Source organism: Heptranchias perlo, chromosome 1 (genome assembly GCF_035084215.1).
Source record: "Heptranchias perlo isolate sHepPer1 chromosome 1, sHepPer1.hap1, whole genome shotgun sequence".
Classification (NCBI taxonomy): Eukaryota; Metazoa; Chordata; class Chondrichthyes; order Hexanchiformes; family Hexanchidae; genus Heptranchias; species Heptranchias perlo.
This window is the reverse complement of record NC_090325.1, coordinates 80,471,663-80,489,989: the sequence shown is the minus strand read 5'-3', so window position 1 is coordinate 80,489,989 and position 18,327 is coordinate 80,471,663. Positions and strand designations below refer to the sequence as shown.

General features: G+C 40.5%; 1 protein-coding gene across 3 annotated transcripts in view; it reads right to left on the bottom strand.

The window, feature by feature from the left end:
- The window catches only part of dlc1 (DLC1 Rho GTPase activating protein), a 391,505-nt gene that overhangs the window by 22,537 nt on the left and 350,641 nt on the right, over positions 1-18,327 (bottom strand). For all 3 annotated transcript variants that reach the window (XM_067987045.1, XM_067987034.1, XM_067987052.1), the window contains 3 exons: positions 6,755-6,826; positions 4,968-5,049; positions 947-1,010 (listed from right to left, as the gene is read on the bottom strand). In XM_067987045.1, coding sequence (XP_067843146.1) covers positions 947-1,010; positions 4,968-5,049; positions 6,755-6,826 — 218 coding nt within the window. The remainder of the gene's footprint in view (positions 1-946; positions 1,011-4,967; positions 5,050-6,754; positions 6,827-18,327) is intronic.

The following is an 18,327-nucleotide window of genomic DNA, read 5'->3' as shown; positions in this document are numbered from 1 at the left end:
GGACAATTTACAGAGGCACTGACTGCCTCTGAAGGACTGATCAGAGGGGAGTATTCCCAACAATGCAAACTTAGTACATGTTTTTGGGAAGTGCCTATTTGGTCCATGAAACTTGACATGTAAGTTGGAGATACAACTGCGGTCTATAGCCCGACTGATAATAACTACAAAGCAAAATGTAATGTTTCCCAAAGCACTTTTCCAAAAAAAATGACATACAATATTTAGATTGGGATTCTTTTTATAGCAATTTTACTGTCTAACAGTAGTGATTAAGTCCACTGAAACTTTACTTTGGAATCGGCAATACCTTATTTGATCTCTACTTTGTACTTCATCAACTTCTCTAATTTTATTGTTCTTTTATTAATTATATTGTTCCTTTTCTTTAGTTGCCCCAATCCATGCCCTAAGTGTGAGGGCTAGGCTGGTGACTACCACCAATCCAGTCCCCTACCAATGCTGTAGAGAGATGTTTGACATTCGCCCACAGGGACCTGCCCTTTGATTTTCTGCCCTGTGGGGAAGTGTCTGGATTCCACTCAATGCAACACTCCAACAATACAGTCATGATTGAAAATTAGTGAACCTCTTTCAGGGCACTGAAACATTAATAGGCTGCATCATTGCACCTTCTTCTGGCACTTTAATCATTTTTCAATAAACAGGAACTCTGTCAGCTTTACACAGTGACTGCTGTAGCTAATGTCTTAAAGGTTCACAATAAAAATCTAGGAGCTCCTGAACATTTTCCTGACGAAGGAGGAAGCCTCCGAAAGCTTGTAGATTTCAAATAAAAATTGTTGGACTATAACTTGGTATTGTAAAATTGTTTACAATTGTCAACCCCAGTCCATCACCAGCATCTCCACATCATAAAAATCTAAACATACTTGGAAAATCTAGCACGTTCTTCAGAAAGAGCTCCACAAAAGGTTGAACTTACTCTTTTTCTCTGTGGGCTGATTTCTAGTTTCATCACAGCACATTTATTAAGGGCGTTCAATCGTCTAAAAAGAGAAAAGCAGATTAATATTGACAAGCTGAACCAGTGACACAACCTTCCCCACCCCAACCCCCCACAGCCATTCCCCCCACCATGAATATGCACTATACAGTTCCTTGTGTAACTCATCTACATAAAAATGTGTGTGTGAAAGGCTCCAATTAGTATCCATTATACTCAACGGATAATCACTCTGCTGTAGGGAAAATGCAGAACAAAAGGACAAATGCACAACTTGGATTACAGCACAGCCTTCACACATTCCCCTGGTAACTTCGTGGAATGTGTGCATACTTTGTTTTGAAAGAAGTGAAAACTCAATTTCATCCAGAATCAACATATTGTTAAAATACAATAGAATCCAGTTAGCTTATTTCAGATTGCAATGATGATATCTCCAAAACAATTTATCCACAAAACATTTCTTTTGCAAAATTATAGTCTTTATAAATTATGAAATACAAATACACGTTCTTTCTCCTCCCTACATGTGTTGAAGTCAATTCTTTCCTGTTAACTCAAGACTGTGGAACTCCTTACTCTCAGTTTTCTTTCCACAATTTTCAGATTTTTAAAAACCAAGTTCAGTGCCACCTAATCGCTACTTCCTGATTTACCTTGTCTTATCTCTTACTCTTTTCAGCCTTGGTGGTATCCTGCTCTATGGGTCTTGGCCCTTTGCCCAGGTTTCTCAATAACCACCTCCATTGTGCATGTCAGCAGATCCAATAGTCGTATCAGTCTAGCTCTTTGTACTGTCCTTGTGCACGCCTTTCTTTCCATTGATTGTGCCGCAGCTGTATGTCACCTCATGGTGTCAGAGTGAAAGAAGTATATATTAACTGCTTCCAGATGTATAGGCCTGTTGTGGATTATCTCACTTTCAAGTGGCTCTGACTGCACCCCTTCAGTTTTTACAAATGATTTGTGGCCGCATTAAGGTTCATTGGGCTCTAAATTGGGCCACGTAGCGCCTATTATGTAGGTGCTACGCGGATACCTAAGGACCCAAAATGGCGTCCGGAATGTGCGTGCACACTTCCAGCATGACAAGTGCTGGATGCCATATTGGTAAAGGCATGTGTAGATAATGAATGCTGGCACCATGTAAAGTAGGGAGAATATGCGGTAGATCAGTGTGCAACACAGATTTAAACGGACAGATGCGATTTTGGAATTCAACACTCTAGCAAACGCACTGTTCTAACCTTGCACAGTTGAACAGGACTTAAACAGCATGAAGGACCTCCCGCTAGCGCTATTTAAAGGGATCATGCAAGAGTTACAGGTGAGTTGCTGGATTATTGCTTCTGGCTGCTGATACATTTGAACCTGTTTTTGGAGGTCTCCTATACTCGAATACTAGGACTAAGGGACATAGCCTAAAAATTAGAGCCAGGACTTGCAGGAGTGAAGTTAGGAAACACTTCTACACGCAAAGGGTGGTAAATGTTTGGAATGCTGTTCCGCAAACGGCAGTTAATGCGAGGTCAATTGTTAATTTTAAATCTGAGATTGATAGATTTTTGTTAACCAAAGGTATTAAGGGATATGGGGCTAAGGCAGATATATGGAGTTAGGTCACAGATCAACCATGATCTCACTGAATGACGGAACAGGCTCGAGGGGCTAAATGGCCGACTCCTGTTCCTATCTTCCTATGTTCCTATAATAAAGTTTCAATATTCTACAGGGAGTGGGCTGGCTAGCTGACAGGCAACAGCAAGGGCACTGGCGGAGTGGCAGGGGTGGGACAGGAATGCTGTCATCCTGAGAGAGGACAACAGGTTCATGTTCCATGGAGCCACTGCCACTTGCTGCCTCCTGTTATGCGCCACCTTCTCCTGCAAGAAAGCGGGACATGTATCGGTGAATGTCCTGCAAGATGTTTGGGTGATGTGGCTGTCATGGTTGAATAGCTGCCAGTGTCTGTGACCTGTGAATTGTGGGTGTGCAGCTTGCAACAGTGGTAATATGTGAGGGTGACAGGAAGCATCTGATTGGAAGAGTTGAGTACTGATTGAAAGAGTTTGTTGGTATGTGGGTGATGGTGGGGGAGTAGTGGCTGGAGCAGTGGATGAGGCTAGTGGTGCAATTGATAGGAGATGCCACTTGACAATTGACCTCACTCACCTTGACCACTTGTGTCAAAGCACTGAACTTCTTCCTTTACTGAATCCATGTTTGTGGAGCTTTTGTGCCTGGCATTGACTTCATCCCCTACTGCCTCCCACTGCCTCGGGAGCATATGTCTGGAGAGCCTCTTGCCCCCCCTCCCCCCGCGGATATAGGATATCCGCGGGGGGAGGGGCGGCTATCCAATATAACCCCCATCTACTTTTTAGACTTGTTCTTATTTCAGGTGAGGAGCAGAATATTGAACGCTCTTTACTACTGGGAATTTTTAGCAGGAACTAAGATCCATTTTTACATAATAAAAACAAGAAGGATCTCTTTTTTCATGACTGTCTCCTTGCCTTGTGCAATCACACTCCTCTGGAGCCCTAGTTACTTTGAGGTGGAAAACAAAAAATAAACAGCATTCTGATAAGAATGCCTTTGATAATTCAAACATTTTGTTGCGCATCGGCGTTCATACAAAACTCCTGTCAGCTACAACAGATAAGCCAAGTGTCTACAGTAATGGAGGCAGGCAGCTGGTAGGTAAACAAAACAAAAGGCACGGCGCAGATGAGGCACATTCCTCCAACAGCCAGATGAGCAACACACGCAAAGATTGATTCTCTTATCGACTGCATCACTTTCTCTTATAAAATGTTACAAAGTATCTAAGTGCTTTATCTTCGGGATCTGTTTGACCAACCTTTTGACAGATCCATTAATTCAAAAGCTTTGCAGTTACTTTCTAACATATTTTGACAGCAAGACAAGTTTTATCACTATTATCTGATATTCTGAAAATAGGTCAGACTGTTAATAAAGAAGGGGGGGGCGTGTGTGCGGGGTGGGGAGATTGTCAATGTAAATTATTCCCCCATCTTGCATAGAATCTTTGATCTGGTACATTAAATATTATTTCAATCTCTCCCCACAACTCCAGAGATCCACCATTTTACCCCTGAAACTCAAGGGATGGGTTTGATAGGCCAGTAGGTCTTTCACATCCCTGTTCTTGTCTTCTCACCAGACAGCCGTTCTATTAACATCAGCTATCGGCTCTGTCAGTTAGTGGCTCCATATAATCACCAGAGATCGACAATCTTTTTAGTCCTGACTACAGATCAAGAGACATCAATAGTTTAAATATCTGTATTGGCTGAGTAGACAGCAGTAGGGTGTCTGTGGGGGAGGGGGAGAGATTGAATGTTAGATTTCACATATCAGGTAGGAGCCTAACTGGATGGGTGATGGTAATAGTGATCTGGGGGGAGGGGCATGCACCTTCCATTCAAAATGCTTCTCCAAACCTATCTTCTCCATTTAAACCCTAATATGAAATTATATTGTTACAGTTGCTTTACTTCAATACAGAAATCCCTATCGATGACATGAAAAGAATGTTTAAAAGGAACATTTTCATAATTACAAATCTTAAACCTTATATTCATAGAGTAGAACATGTAACATGTAGAATCCGGGCCTGGTTGCTAATACTGAGTCAGATACACACTTTTAGGACACACTAATGCACCATGGAGTCACACAGCACACATATTTACAGCTGTCGTTTCACAAAGCACAACTTAGAAACCTCCCACCCTACTAAATTTTCCCAGAATGCAGACGTTTGAATATACTGATTGTTCCATTCAGCACCTTTGGTTAGTGCAGTTATATTATTTAACATTTCTGAAAATCAAAAAATCTTTACAGAGATTTTAGAAGCCTTCATTCATGAACTGCCACAGCTAAATAATTTACTGACTGCAAGTGAGGCTAGTGGCCTGGAATAGTTCTGCCACACACTGTGGATTGGAAAGTTCTAAGAATCAATGCCTACCTGCAAAGAGATTCAATTGCATCTCGATCCAGAAAGTCATGGTCCTTCTTCACTGCAGAAATGTCAATGGGGAACTGCAAATCTGTTGGGTAATCAAGATAGATGGATGTATGTATTTTTAAAAATCCTATTAATAGAGCCATCTTTCTTTAATAAAACCAGTTGTTTCTTGGTCTGCATTCTACAAAACAGAAAAACAACTCCAAGATAAACAGAATACCTTCTAGTAAAACATGAGCATAACATTTCTTTCTTGTAAGAAAGTATTTGTGTGAACACGTAATAAAGTTTGCATTTTAAATGTGAAGAAGTCACAAGGGTAGGAAGCAGAGATAAAAGAATACAATTATAACACACTGCCTGCAAGCAACCTTAAAGTCATCTGTGGGGCAAACCTGATTCATGTATAAGCAAAGGGGCTGAAAATCCTCAGTCTTTCTGACCTTCTCACTTATGGTCATTCCTTTGTGATGCCAGCCCACTATTACCAGACTTATTTGGATTCAATTTCACAACTTATCATGGCAAGATGTGAACTCAAGACCTGTGGGTTACTAGTCCAGTACCATAACTACTACACTACCGTACACCATTGATCAAGCATCAATGCAATGCTGTATATTATTAACACAGCATGATGTGGGGAAGGAATGATCATTAAATGAAAAACTATTCCTTGTGGTGTTTTCTTGCCTTTTGTTTTCAGAATTGCACAGGATAACTTTACACTTATTATGGGATCACTTTCCATTAAGGATGCTTTTAGACTCAGTCAGGGGGTTAAAAAGACTGAAAAATAACAGCAGACATAAGAACCAGAACATAAGAAAAACAGAAATTAGGAATTTCTGCCAGAGGAATATTTTAATTCAGGAAAGCTAAAATAAACAGATTGTTTTCATAACAACTGCATTATCTTTCAGAATGATTTAGATCTGCGCTTTTCATAGACGTGAAGATGGGTTCTAAGGCCAATCCACAAGTGACAGTCACTACCACAAGTACTGACTGGCACCTGTTGAATTCTGCTGAGTTTTCGCATTTTCCCAGCCAGTTACATAAATGTTGCTTCTAACACACACATTATAAACATATTCAAATATGTTTTCTGTCAAACTATTCTTCTTCAACCCCTTCTTTCCCATACTTAGTCAACAAATCTCTTAATTCCTAAGGAAAATGTGCATGAGAACTGTTTTTGCCAATTTTCCCCCTTGTCCTCTCCTGAAGCTTTAACTCCTTGCTAGGGTATGGCTTCTCTGGCACTGAATACCATTCTTTATGTGTGACCCTACATAGTGAGAGTTGGGAGGCTATTCAACTGTGGGGGACATCACAAGTGAGCCTGACCTACTTATTTCAACCCCTTCCTTCCCATAATTGGTCAACAATATACTTTAGAGGTATAATGCTCAATTTAAACCATAATTTAAAAAATTATCTTTAACACTTTCACTTCTATCATTTGGTAAAGCTTTAAACATCTGGAACACCACAATTTAAAGTGCAATCTTTTGATGGAAATCTATTAAAAAAGTACTCAAAGGCAAACTTCAGGACTTTCTCCCAGGCAATAAAGCAATTGCTATCAATGTGAAGCAACATTTGTGGTGTTGTGTGAATTACAATAGAAAAACTGTGTTTGGTACAAAATGAGAAATTTCCAAAAGTCTTTAAGGTATAAATGTAAAAGTTACCACATGAGTCAAAAGCAATTTCTTTCAAGCCAGCTTTCATCTGACAATGTAGATCAACTTCAATAACAACTATCATATACATTGCCTCACCTTCATACAGCTGGGCGTATTGTGGGAATCCTGCTGCCCGCAGCCAATCACATGCCTCCTTGGCCTCAATCTCTATGGGGAAAAAAACACAATATCCCATTGTTAGTTATTTGTAGAGCATCTTGTGTTGAAGAAATTGGTCCCTGTCCTTCATTAAAAAATGGTGGTTATACAGCTCTCTCACTGAGTTTGAATGAAGCCGACTAATGGGATGAAACTCTCCTCTCTCTGGCAGGAGAAAGGCATAACATGAGCTTACAAATACTCAATTTACAGTATTGGCTATCAAGCTCCAGCACTAAATTGACCAACATTTAGCATTTATTTGCACTAAATATACTTATTTGCACTTAAGTGTCAGCTTGGCTCAGTTGGTAGCACTGTCGCTTCTCCACCAAAAGATTGTGGGTTCAAGCCTCCTTAAAAATTTGAATGCATAATCTAAGCTGACCCTTTAGTGCAGTACTGAAGGAGTGCTGTAATGTTAGTGGTGCTGTCTTTCAGAAGAGATGCTAAACCGAGGTCCTGTCTACCTACACAAACAGATGTAAAAAAAATCTAAGGCACTATTTGAAAATCAGCAGGAACATCGCCTGGTATCCTGGCCAACATTGCTGCCTTGACCAAGACTACCGAAAATAGACCATATGGTTGTTCATTCATTTGGTGCTTGTGAGACCTTGCTGTGTGCAAATTATTTTGCCATGTTTGCCTACATAACAACAGTGACGGCACTGGAAGTAATTCATTGTAATGTTGTGAGGATGTGATAAGGCACTATAAAAATGTAAATTCTTCCTGCACTGATGATCTCACTCAAAGAAGCAATAAAGGCATGGGGAATGGAAAATTGTCACTGGTGCAGTAGGGTTGCTTCTCCAATGTTGGGTTTTGCGGCAGAATATAGGAAACTTTACTCTGCACCTAACTTTGCTGTACTTAATCTAGGATGCCTGAAATAGAGCAAGCACTAACGTCCATCTCCTTGATGTGCACAAAAAGTTTACAGGAAAAGTGTATCTGACTGTCTTATGTGCTCAGATGGTTATAATACTGTGCTGAAGTCCAATTCTGCTATTGCAGACCAACACAATATCATGATTGGGGATTTGTAATCTCTTAATACATTATTATTAATTATCATTTGCTGCTGAAATCTTCGTCCATGCTTTTTTTTTACCTAGACTTGAATATTCCAATGCTCTGCTGGCCAGCCTCCCTCTTCCTCCCTCCATAAACTTGAGCTCATCCAAAATTCTGCTGCCTGTATTCTAACTTGCACCAAGTTCCGTTCAATCATTACCCCTGTGCTCGCTGACCTACACTGGCGCCCAGTCCGGGATTGCCTCGATTTTAAAATTCTCACCCTTGTTTTCAAATCCCTTCATGGCCTTGGCCCTCCCTATCTCTGTGACCTCCTCCAGCCCTACAACCCTCCGAGATTTCTGTGCTCCTCCAATTCTTGCCTCTTGCGCATCCCCGATTTTAATTGCTCCACCAATGGTGGCCGTGCTTTCATCTACCCTAGCCCTAATTCTGGAATTCCCTCCCTAAAGCTCTATTCCTCTCTACCACTGGGACATTTTATTACATTAAAGGCGCTATATAAATGCAAGTTGTTGTTGTTATAGTGAAACCCCAATGGTCCTTTCACAGATTAGAGAAACTTCCTTGTCGAGGCGGTAACCAGCACTGACAGTCAGCATGCAGGGATTTAAATCATTAAATCTCACAATCCCTTGGCAGTGCTAGTCTCCCCGGAATGGAATGCCTAATAAGAAGCACAATATTCTTCCAGTTGAAGGCCACCGAGAGCCAGGACATTGAGACACCAGTGATTCTCTGCATTGGGGATTATTCTAATATATTTTTCATCTCAAGTATGTCACCAATGCCACATAGAGATACATTCATAATTTGATATAGTTAGCATTCCTACTTTGAGGAATAATGTGATGATAATACAATTGTACAACTGTTCAAACTATTTCAACACCTTTCTGAAATAAGGAAAATTGTAAGCATTCAATTTTATTCCCGCATTTCGCTAGCAAGTTCCCCATTTCAATTCTGTAAGTACAATCCTTATAGTACAAAAGGAAAAATGAACACACTGGAGATTATTTTGTAATAAAGTGTTGTGGTACTGATGCGTTACAGTCTAGGTGCTATCCCTCCTCCCCCGACCACTTCAGTACAGTGTAACACTCTGGCTTCATTCTGCTTCGACTTGAGCTCTTTAAACAACAATTACAGACAAAACAACATCAATTAAACATTTTTAAGTAAAATTTCCAGTAGTCAATAGTTCATTGGTGAATGTAGTGGCTTCACAGTACAAACTGAATGTAAGGAATGAGCCTGCAATGGATTACCTCAAGCAGATCTGCAGTGTGCTGCCAAATGATCGTAGCTCACTCTTTCACACATTGTCAAATCAAGATTACAGGTGCCAAGCAACTATGAATTCCCAGCATTTAACCAGCCTTGACCGCATTTAGTCTTCCCCGGTAGAGCAGGACACAGAGCTTCATTAGACACAAGCAAGTGGATCATTTTGCCACCTACTTCAACCATATCTCCTGCTTCACAGCCTCTGCGTTCTTCAAAGCGCTGCTCTAGAGATAATGCTACTTGTCAACCAGTTGACCAACTGCAACATTTTTAGCATTCATTTTCTGCCTTTTTGATACTGTCAAATCTGAAGAACCATTCAGTGCTTTGCTTAAAGGGGTGCTATATCCCATTGGGAATTTTTAAGGCATTCAGTTCCAAGCAAATTCAAGGCAGCTTGCTCTGGAAAGTTTGCCAAGTTGGCAGATGCTATTTTTACTGTAGTTTAAAATCCGGCAATGAGGTTTTGCTTCCTAACCCTAGCTTCTAGATTTTATTTGCTCCTACCTAGCCTGGTATCCTCCTTCCTCTCCTGAAAGTGGTTTCGCGTGCTGGGGCATTGCTCCATTAGTACTAGCAGCCCTCTGGTACCTTACTCAAGTGCTGATTCAGTATGTGAGCGTCAGTAGGTTGTTTGACCATGGGGAGGGAGGAATCAGAACTGAACCCAATCCTTTCCTCAACTGACATGTGCACATATCCACTTTCTGACAGGACTCACTAGATAGTGATCAAGAGTTGGAATCCTGGCTGATTTTCCCCTCCCAAGCCCAGGGGTGCTGAGGCCAATTGTAAGAGTCACTAGATAGTGATAATGAGATAGAACGGCAGCCGATTTTCCCCTCCCATGCCCAGGGGCACGTAAGCCAAATGTGTCCACAGCTGCGATCAGCTAACTCAGTGCGCACCAGACATTATGCCCAAGACCTCTTGCTGGAAAGAAATGTGTAAGTGGGTATCTGGTGGGGTCAGAATTGGGTTTGTCTGTGATGTCCCAATAGTTAAATAGTTCACTATCCAAATTTACATTTGAAGAATGGCCATTAGGGCAGGATACCAGGGGTTAGCCAGCTCCTCTGAAACTGTATCTCAGCAAGGATTTAATACTTTCAAGAGAGAAGACCGCTAGGAAAAAAATTACTGTTAAAATTCAGTTTCTTAGTGGAGGGCAGGGGCAGGGAGAAAGAAACAATGTCTACTGCCTTTGTCATCCATAATGGAAAAGGAAGGGTCATGCAGGCCACAGTTAGCAAAGTTATAATTACCAATAGGGTGCGCAAGATAAGTTTAAAGGAATCATAAATTCATATAAGGAATCATGCTATAGAGTTCTGTAGTATGCAATATTTAAGAACAATATTTAGTTAATTCCCATTTTCTCATATTAAGTTTTAGACATCCTCCAGTCACAACCTGCCACAGTTAAAGATGATCATCTTCTTAGTGACCAACTAGAAATTCTGTAATTCAATGCAGCTCACTTGGCAATTTAGAGGCTGCTTGTAGATCAGCACATACTGAGGAAATGCCTTCTACCCAAAGCTAACAGGAGGTGGGAGGGAGGGACAAATTCTGCTTTCATGTTTGGGGAAATAGGTTCATTTTCAGTTAAAGTACAATGGCTCTGAAAATGTGTGGGCCAGCAATCCGAGTAATTACACAGGGATCGCGCCCACTGGGGTCCTCTGTGGCTGACCCCACCAAAGTTCTTGGGGTCAGGAGGTTCCTTAATTAGCATGGCAATGGTGAGTGCATCTAGAGCACCTGCCTCTCCCGCAATCTGTTGTGCAGGTAACCAGTCCCTGGGGGCTGCCAAGCCTCCCCCTGGAAAGAGCAAAGAGATATCCCCTCAGTCTCCTTTAAATGGGGCCAAAATATCTGCAAATACTTTGACTCTTCCCAGCCTGAATCCCCCCAGGTGGGCCCCACTTTCGCTATTTGGCGACCACCACTGCTCATCCCACATCAGATCCCTCTGAGGGCTGGAAATTTGGGAACTCCCGATATTGGGAGAACTGTCCCAACCCCTCTGATGATGCTAGCCTGGTGAGGGGAGGATGGAGACTTGGCCCCTTCCAAGACGCCCACAGAATCCCCCATGTAAGGCCAAGACTTGGTACTGTTGGATCCCTCATAATCTCTGGTCTTCTGGCACTCTCCTGCCGAAGTTATTGTGGGAATCTGCCAGAAATGCCAGAATTTTCGGCCCAAATGACCATACTATCAAAGAAGAAAGGGGAAAGTTTACTTTCAAAAAGGATTGAATGTCAACAAATCTATACTATTATATGGCTCGTTCAGTTTTCTAAACAGTGAAAATAAGATGAATTTTATGAAGAAAATAAGCAAGATTTCTGCAAGTGCTCATTAAGAAATGGCTTTTCAGTCTGCATCACTGTCGCTCCCCCACCTTCTTCGAAACTGAAACTGCTCCTGTCCAGTGAACGCGAGTTTCATTTTTTCTTTTTTTTCTACAGGTCGTATTTTTGAAAAAGAGAGACACCCCTTACTCAGGAAATCAATACAGGACTAAGGTTCTACTGGAACATCTTAGCAGCAGCACCCAAATGTTTAATTGTCACAACTGACAAGGTCTGCTTTTGTTTGACCACAAGACAGAAGACTTCTCAGTTGTAAGGGCTCTGTTAACAAAAGTACCAAACTGCACAATAACAACAACATGCCAAACAAATGGTTTAGAACCAAGCCAAAGTCAGCCGTCCTCACAGGGACTCTCTGGCTGTTCAGAGCAACAGGGAGTATCTGCTTATCGCAATGCAGAGTGCTAGTGAAGTGACAGTAACTAGGACAGCTGTGAGAGTCAACAGAATCAGTGCTGTTTAACATCAGAAGACGTTATCATGCAGCCTCTAAATGATTTAAACTACAGTAGATAATACTGGAGTCCCACTCAAAGAGCAATGCAAGACATTTTCCCACCAAAAGCATACAACACAAAGTGGACACCCATGCATATATCATAATAGTCTGCAAAATGTTCAATTTGACTACAGTTCCTCCACTCTGATTTTAATGGGACATATGCACTGTGGATAAACGTCAAGATGCCAGCCACTGACTCACAATCAACTTTCTGAAATCTATTTATTCACCGTGTTTCCACACTGAACCTCATAGGGGCCTCAACTATTTTTTGGTTTTGACTCCTCCATAAACAATAGTGAGTAAAGACAGACCAAAAGGACCTAAGTTGGATCCCTGGTCAGTATTGAGCTAACTGATCTGAGTCAGGGAAGTACTTGGGATGTGACTTCTGGCCTCAGCACACCGCTGTAGGGAAGGAGAAATCTGCCGGGGTTCTTGCAATCTAGTGACCTCTGTTGGAAAGTGCTTGTGTAAGGACAAGATAAGACTCAGTTGTGATGTTGTCCATAGATGAATAGCCTGTCAACATTTACTGACTAGGTTCAGATGTGAAGAATGGTCACTTGCATAAGGCACTGGAGGGCTGCCCAGGAAAAAGTGCCTCAGTAGGGGTCAGTGCCTTCAGGTGAAAAGGAGAGAAAAAGAGAAAAAACTCTGTTGAGTTTGTAAAGGAAAATCCTGACCTCCACCCCAATAAAACAGAAGCTTTACTGTGCCATGCCAAAATAACAACCAGTCTCTTTTTTTAAAAAAAAAGGTTAAACACTTTCATAAAGTTTATTACTCTACATAAAGTTACACAAAAAACTTTTTTAAAAAATAGATACTTTGGAAGCAAGTGTAAGTGTCAGCCTTGCCTCAGTGCTGAGGCAAGGCTGAGTCAGAAGGTTTTTGGTTCAAGCCGCACTCCAGAGACTTGAGCACATAATTTAGGCTGCCACTTCAATGCAAAACTAAGGGAGTGTTGTCCTATCAGATGAGACGTTAAACCAAGGCCCCATCTGCTCTCACAGGTGAACGTAAAAGATCCCATGGCACTATTTGAAGAAGAGCCGGGGTGGTCTCCGGGAGTCCACCAACATTTATCCCTCAAATAATACCTAAAAAACAGATTATTTGGTCATTTATCTCATTGCTGTTAGTGGGACCTTGCTGTGCACAAATTGGCTGCTGTGTTTCCTACATTACAACAGTGACTAGACTTTAAAAGTACTTGATTGGCTGTAAAGCACTTTTGGACATTCTGAGGTCATGAAAGGCACTATATAAATGCAAGTCATTTTTTTCTAAATGTTAATTTTACTGACATGGAAGCAAATGATAGTGCTTTCTTAGTTAATGTTTTAAAATGAAAGGACCAGGAAAAAATGCCAAAGAATTAGAAAATTATCAAAAGTCTAGATAAATTATTTTTTGGGGAAAAAAAGTAAACAGAAAAGAAATGGGATGCCATTGTCAAAGGTTTATTATGGAATGCGGTAGTGCTGTGAATTCTTTTATAAGTATCATTAGACTACACCAGCACCACAGTGAAATGTTGTTTGTCAAATGTTGATATATTTGTAAACCCTTATTTAAATGCTTCAGGGTCAGTGAGTTTATAGAATGTGGAAGAAGACCGACACTTAATGAAAGAAAAATCCTTTGATGTATAAGCCTTCACATCCTGAAATTCCAGCCTTGACCCCCTCCATCGCTCCATCTCCCTCTTCTCCTTTAAGACACTCCTTAAAACCCACCTTTTTGGCCAAGGTCACCCTTCCTAATATTTCCTTCTTCAGCTCAAGGTCCAAACTTTTGAATATGCCTCTGTGAAGCACCTTGGGGCCATTTTCTATGTTGCAGAAATGCTTATTGTTGTTGTTGCAGTCGTTGTCGTCGTTGATGGCTATGCCACTCATGAGTAACTCCTGGTATCTGCTGCCTGCCTGGCAAGGTCTCAAACCCACGTTTGTCTAATGACCAACATGTGGCTATCCTCCTCATGAGTGAGATAAGTGGGGTCTTTTTGAGATCAAGTTGGCTCCAAGATGACACGATGGAAGTGTGGAACCAATACTAATCCAATACCCGAGCCAGGCACGTCCACAGTACAGCAGGGTGCTGTTGATGACTGCAGTCAGTCTGTCTCACTGATTGAACCTTGAGAGATAGAACTGTTAAGGGAGGCTTGACCCTTCCAACTCTACTCCAAATAAACCTTAAGCCTATGCCTTTAACTGATAGAGTACTGCTGGCTGGATAAGCAATAGGAAGCTCTTGCTGGTGGGCTGCATGGTTTTAGTTGGTTAAACAACAGCAGTACCCATGTGCGCACTTGGAGGTCCCTTAACCTTGGTTCTGCCAATCTACATCTTATCTCTCCTGGACCAATGTAAAGGGGAGGGGGTATATCCTTATGGGGAAGAGTGGGTGTAATCTATATGCTAAACAGAAACTCTACCTGTGTGGATTTCTGAGCAGTTTGATTTGGAGACTCTTACACATGACAATGGGTCTCTGTGTCTTTCAGTCAATAGCTGACCAATAAAGTAATTTGTAACCCAAAAGATCTCCAGCAAGCCAAGCATGAGCAATACATTCACCATTTAGCAACACAAAGCATAAACACTACCTCGAATATGTTATGCTATGTCATAATTTTGTATATTAACCATAAGTATATGCTCCATTGGCAGACACAAAGATAAGAACGTATGGGAGACCAAGTCCTCAGCAGATCCAGGCTGTACTTCTGAACATTTGTGATACGATACACAAAGTTGTTCCCAAAAAATAAAGTAATTCAATGCAACTTATACCTCTTAAATCCACTAACAGCTACCTCAATTTTAAATATCCAGTGACATCCTGGTTTCAAACAGGAAGGTCAATGGCCCATCCGACTGTGCTTGCTTTGTAAGTACTTTAATGTACTACAGTAAAAGCCATTTATAAGATCATGTGTTATAAAGAAAATCCCATTTGTATACAAATATATGTGTTTTTTTAAAAGCCACTTTGTGTAGAAGATCATTATTATGGGCAGTGGAAACATTCCGAAAATAGAATCCAATATGTTATTTTCATAAAGTGCTAGCAGTTGAAAGTTAGTCTAATTGGATTATTTTGATTTTTGCAGCGTATTAATATTGTGGATGGTTTTGTTAGGAATCTACCACTCTTTAAAGACCAGAAGCTGCTGGAATACTTTGGGGTTGACACAAACAGGTGAATCCAGGGGAAGCTTTCAGTTTGAGCAGACATACATGAGTTATGTGACTCAAGCCCTGTGCCAGACCATGTTAAATTCATTCTGACCTTGTCAATACTCCTGTTCTATTTTAATTTCTGAAACCAGGAAGCACACTGGAAACATTTTGATTCCTTTGGGCACCTTTAACCCCAGTGCCATTATTTGTGCAGTGAAGAACTTAATTTTTAAAATGTGGAGCACTAGAGGGTGTCCTTTTGACAGATTCAGCTGTACAATGCATTAATGAGCGATTTTCTCATTATATGTCAAGTAAATATTTGCCTTTACCCAAGTAGATATTTAATATGAGTAGTCTCAGTGCATAAGATGACTATCTAGATATTGGCAAAGAATAACACATCAATGTGCAAAGCTGACCTTAATTCATATAATCATAATTGTTTTGCTATAAATACTGTACTTAACAATAGGCAGTTCCAACGGTCATTGTGTCCTTGTACAGTGCCAGACAAAAGGCAAGAGGTCATTCCAAATGAACAGACGTTTCAGGCTAAAACGTGGTCTGCCAAGAATGTCTGCTATTGTTTAAACCACAACATCCTCAAGTTGAACTGCTGTGTGTCTATGGGAAAAGAGTAACATTTCCGACATTTAGCACTATCCTGTCAACTCTACAATAACAGAATATCAGGCATTTGGAAAAACAGTGCTAATGCAATTTAATGAATCTCTTAAAAAAAACTGCAGCCTTTACACTCCTACATGTGAAAAGATTAACTTGTAGGCAAACATAATAAATACATGCCAATCTTGGCATTTAACACTACAAAGGCGTTGTTCGTCCATTCAACAGTTAGAGTATAGAACTGGTTTAGGACATAGAACTTGTTTAGGACATAGAACTGATTTGAGGTGTAAAAACCCAAGTCAGAAATCCATTAACTATGACTGAAAATTGTCACTCACTTCAATTTCCTTTATCAATTACTGATTTTTAAAAACAGAGACACTCAAAACACACTAAATTAATGGTAATGTAAATCAGTTCATTAAAGCCCCTCAATCTTCTTTGCACCTGATGAGTAGTTGCAACTTCAAAGAACATCAACTGAAGTCGTTTACAGAACTGATTTCTGTGTTATTCTGTCTTTAAATTTGCCACCATATTTCACTGTGGTCATTATATTCCTTGTGATGCACTCTGCAGTCGAATTGACAAGGAATATAAAGCTCACATGTGAAGAATGGTTACTTGGGAGAAGTACCAGAGGGCAACTGGTGCCTGTGGAGTCATATCCCTGCAAAGAATCTATGCCTTCACGAGAGGAGGGGAAGGAAGAAAGACTGAGGAAAGAGAAAAAATAATCTCAAGCTGTCCTTTACATGAAGCATTAAAGCCTCTTAGAGCCACTTCTGAACCCACTACAAAAAGCCCTTCTTTGTTTTTAAACAAAAATGAATATCCTTTATTTACCAGTTATAAATAATCTTGCAAAGTTAAACAATGGAAACACAGCTACTTCTACCAAGTGACCATTCTTCACATTTTAAAAAAACACATGCACAGGTTATTAAATGAAATAAATATAATTTTCAATAACTAAACATATGTTAAAGCAATAGAAAGAGTCATGGAAGAAGGAAAATTAAACTGAGTATAAACTGGGGTTCCCAATCCAAATATCAAAAAGAGAAATTTTAAAAATAATTTGATATGACAAACAAACAAAATACAAATGATTAGGAATAAAAGAGTATTAAAATAATTCTGCTTAATACTTTAAAGTTATCATGCTTTATATTTTTGAACACGTGCAAAAGATCAACTTGTACATAATTTCAAAAAATTCTTCAATGTCATTGGTTACTGCACAGTCTAAAGAATAGTTTTATTGTTAATGATGGCTAGCGATTCCCGACAGTGTAGCAATATAACAAACTTAGCATTCAGGATGATGGCAGTTCTAAAATGTGACAACAGTCATCTGCAGCGTTGTCTGCACCACGATAAGGTTTGGTGAGCTGGTTTGTGCACCCGCTATATTTAGTCTGGAAGACCAAATTAGGTGTGGTGCAGTCTACTTAATACAATACAAGGTGGGTCCCTGCTACTGTCCAGTAAACCATATGGGTCTAATGAAAGCTTCACCCTAAACACACACTACATGTACTTACACAAGAAAAAAACAATGGAGGAATCGACTGTTACTGTTCTTATTTTGCTCCATGTTATTTATAGACATGATGAGTCTGGCACACTGCATGGTGCGTTTAATATTGTCTGGAGCCATTCAGGATCTTTGCTCTACCTCCTTTCCTGTGCTCTCTTCCTGTTGCTAAGAGGCAAAGTAAAGCATGAGACTCCTGTTTACAATGCTGGACCATCCTGTAGAGGACAAGCCCTCTATTGCAAGCAAAATCCAGCAGATGCATCCTGAACAAACACAAGTGATCAGGCACTGACATCGAACCACATCTGCTGAGCTATCTTGCCCGTGTGCAGGACTTTAATCTGCCACAAAATTCTTTTTATCATGAAGGCAGGTCAGGAGACTACAGGAGGCCACAGCCATCTGCTACATCCTGAAAGAAGACACTGGAAACACAAACTTAAGAGAAATAATGGAGATAGCTATTACCAATTATCTGCACTATGGAATACCAATGGCTGCAGGCCAGATGGACTCTGAATACATACAGACCAATGGAGCTTTTCTGTGCTAGCAAAAGATTTATACACACCAGCTTCTGACCAGTCTGCTTGCCTGTTGTCTTTACTCTAATTTTTACTTGAAGGTACTGTACTGCCGCTAAATAAAAAAAAGCCAATGCGTCCATCCACTCTGACTGAAGGAATGTCCAGTTTATTTTAGGACAGTCCCACAGCATCCGCAGATACACAATGCCACCACTATTCTCTAATGCCATACTGTACTGTGCATTTATACTTGGAATGTCAAAACCATCTATAAATTATAAAAGCATAATTATATATATATTTTTAAAACCCCTGCTATTCTATAGACATAGCCAATATAGTGGAATCTCCATTATCTGCCATAATGGCATGGACCATCAGCAGATGATGGAAATTGGT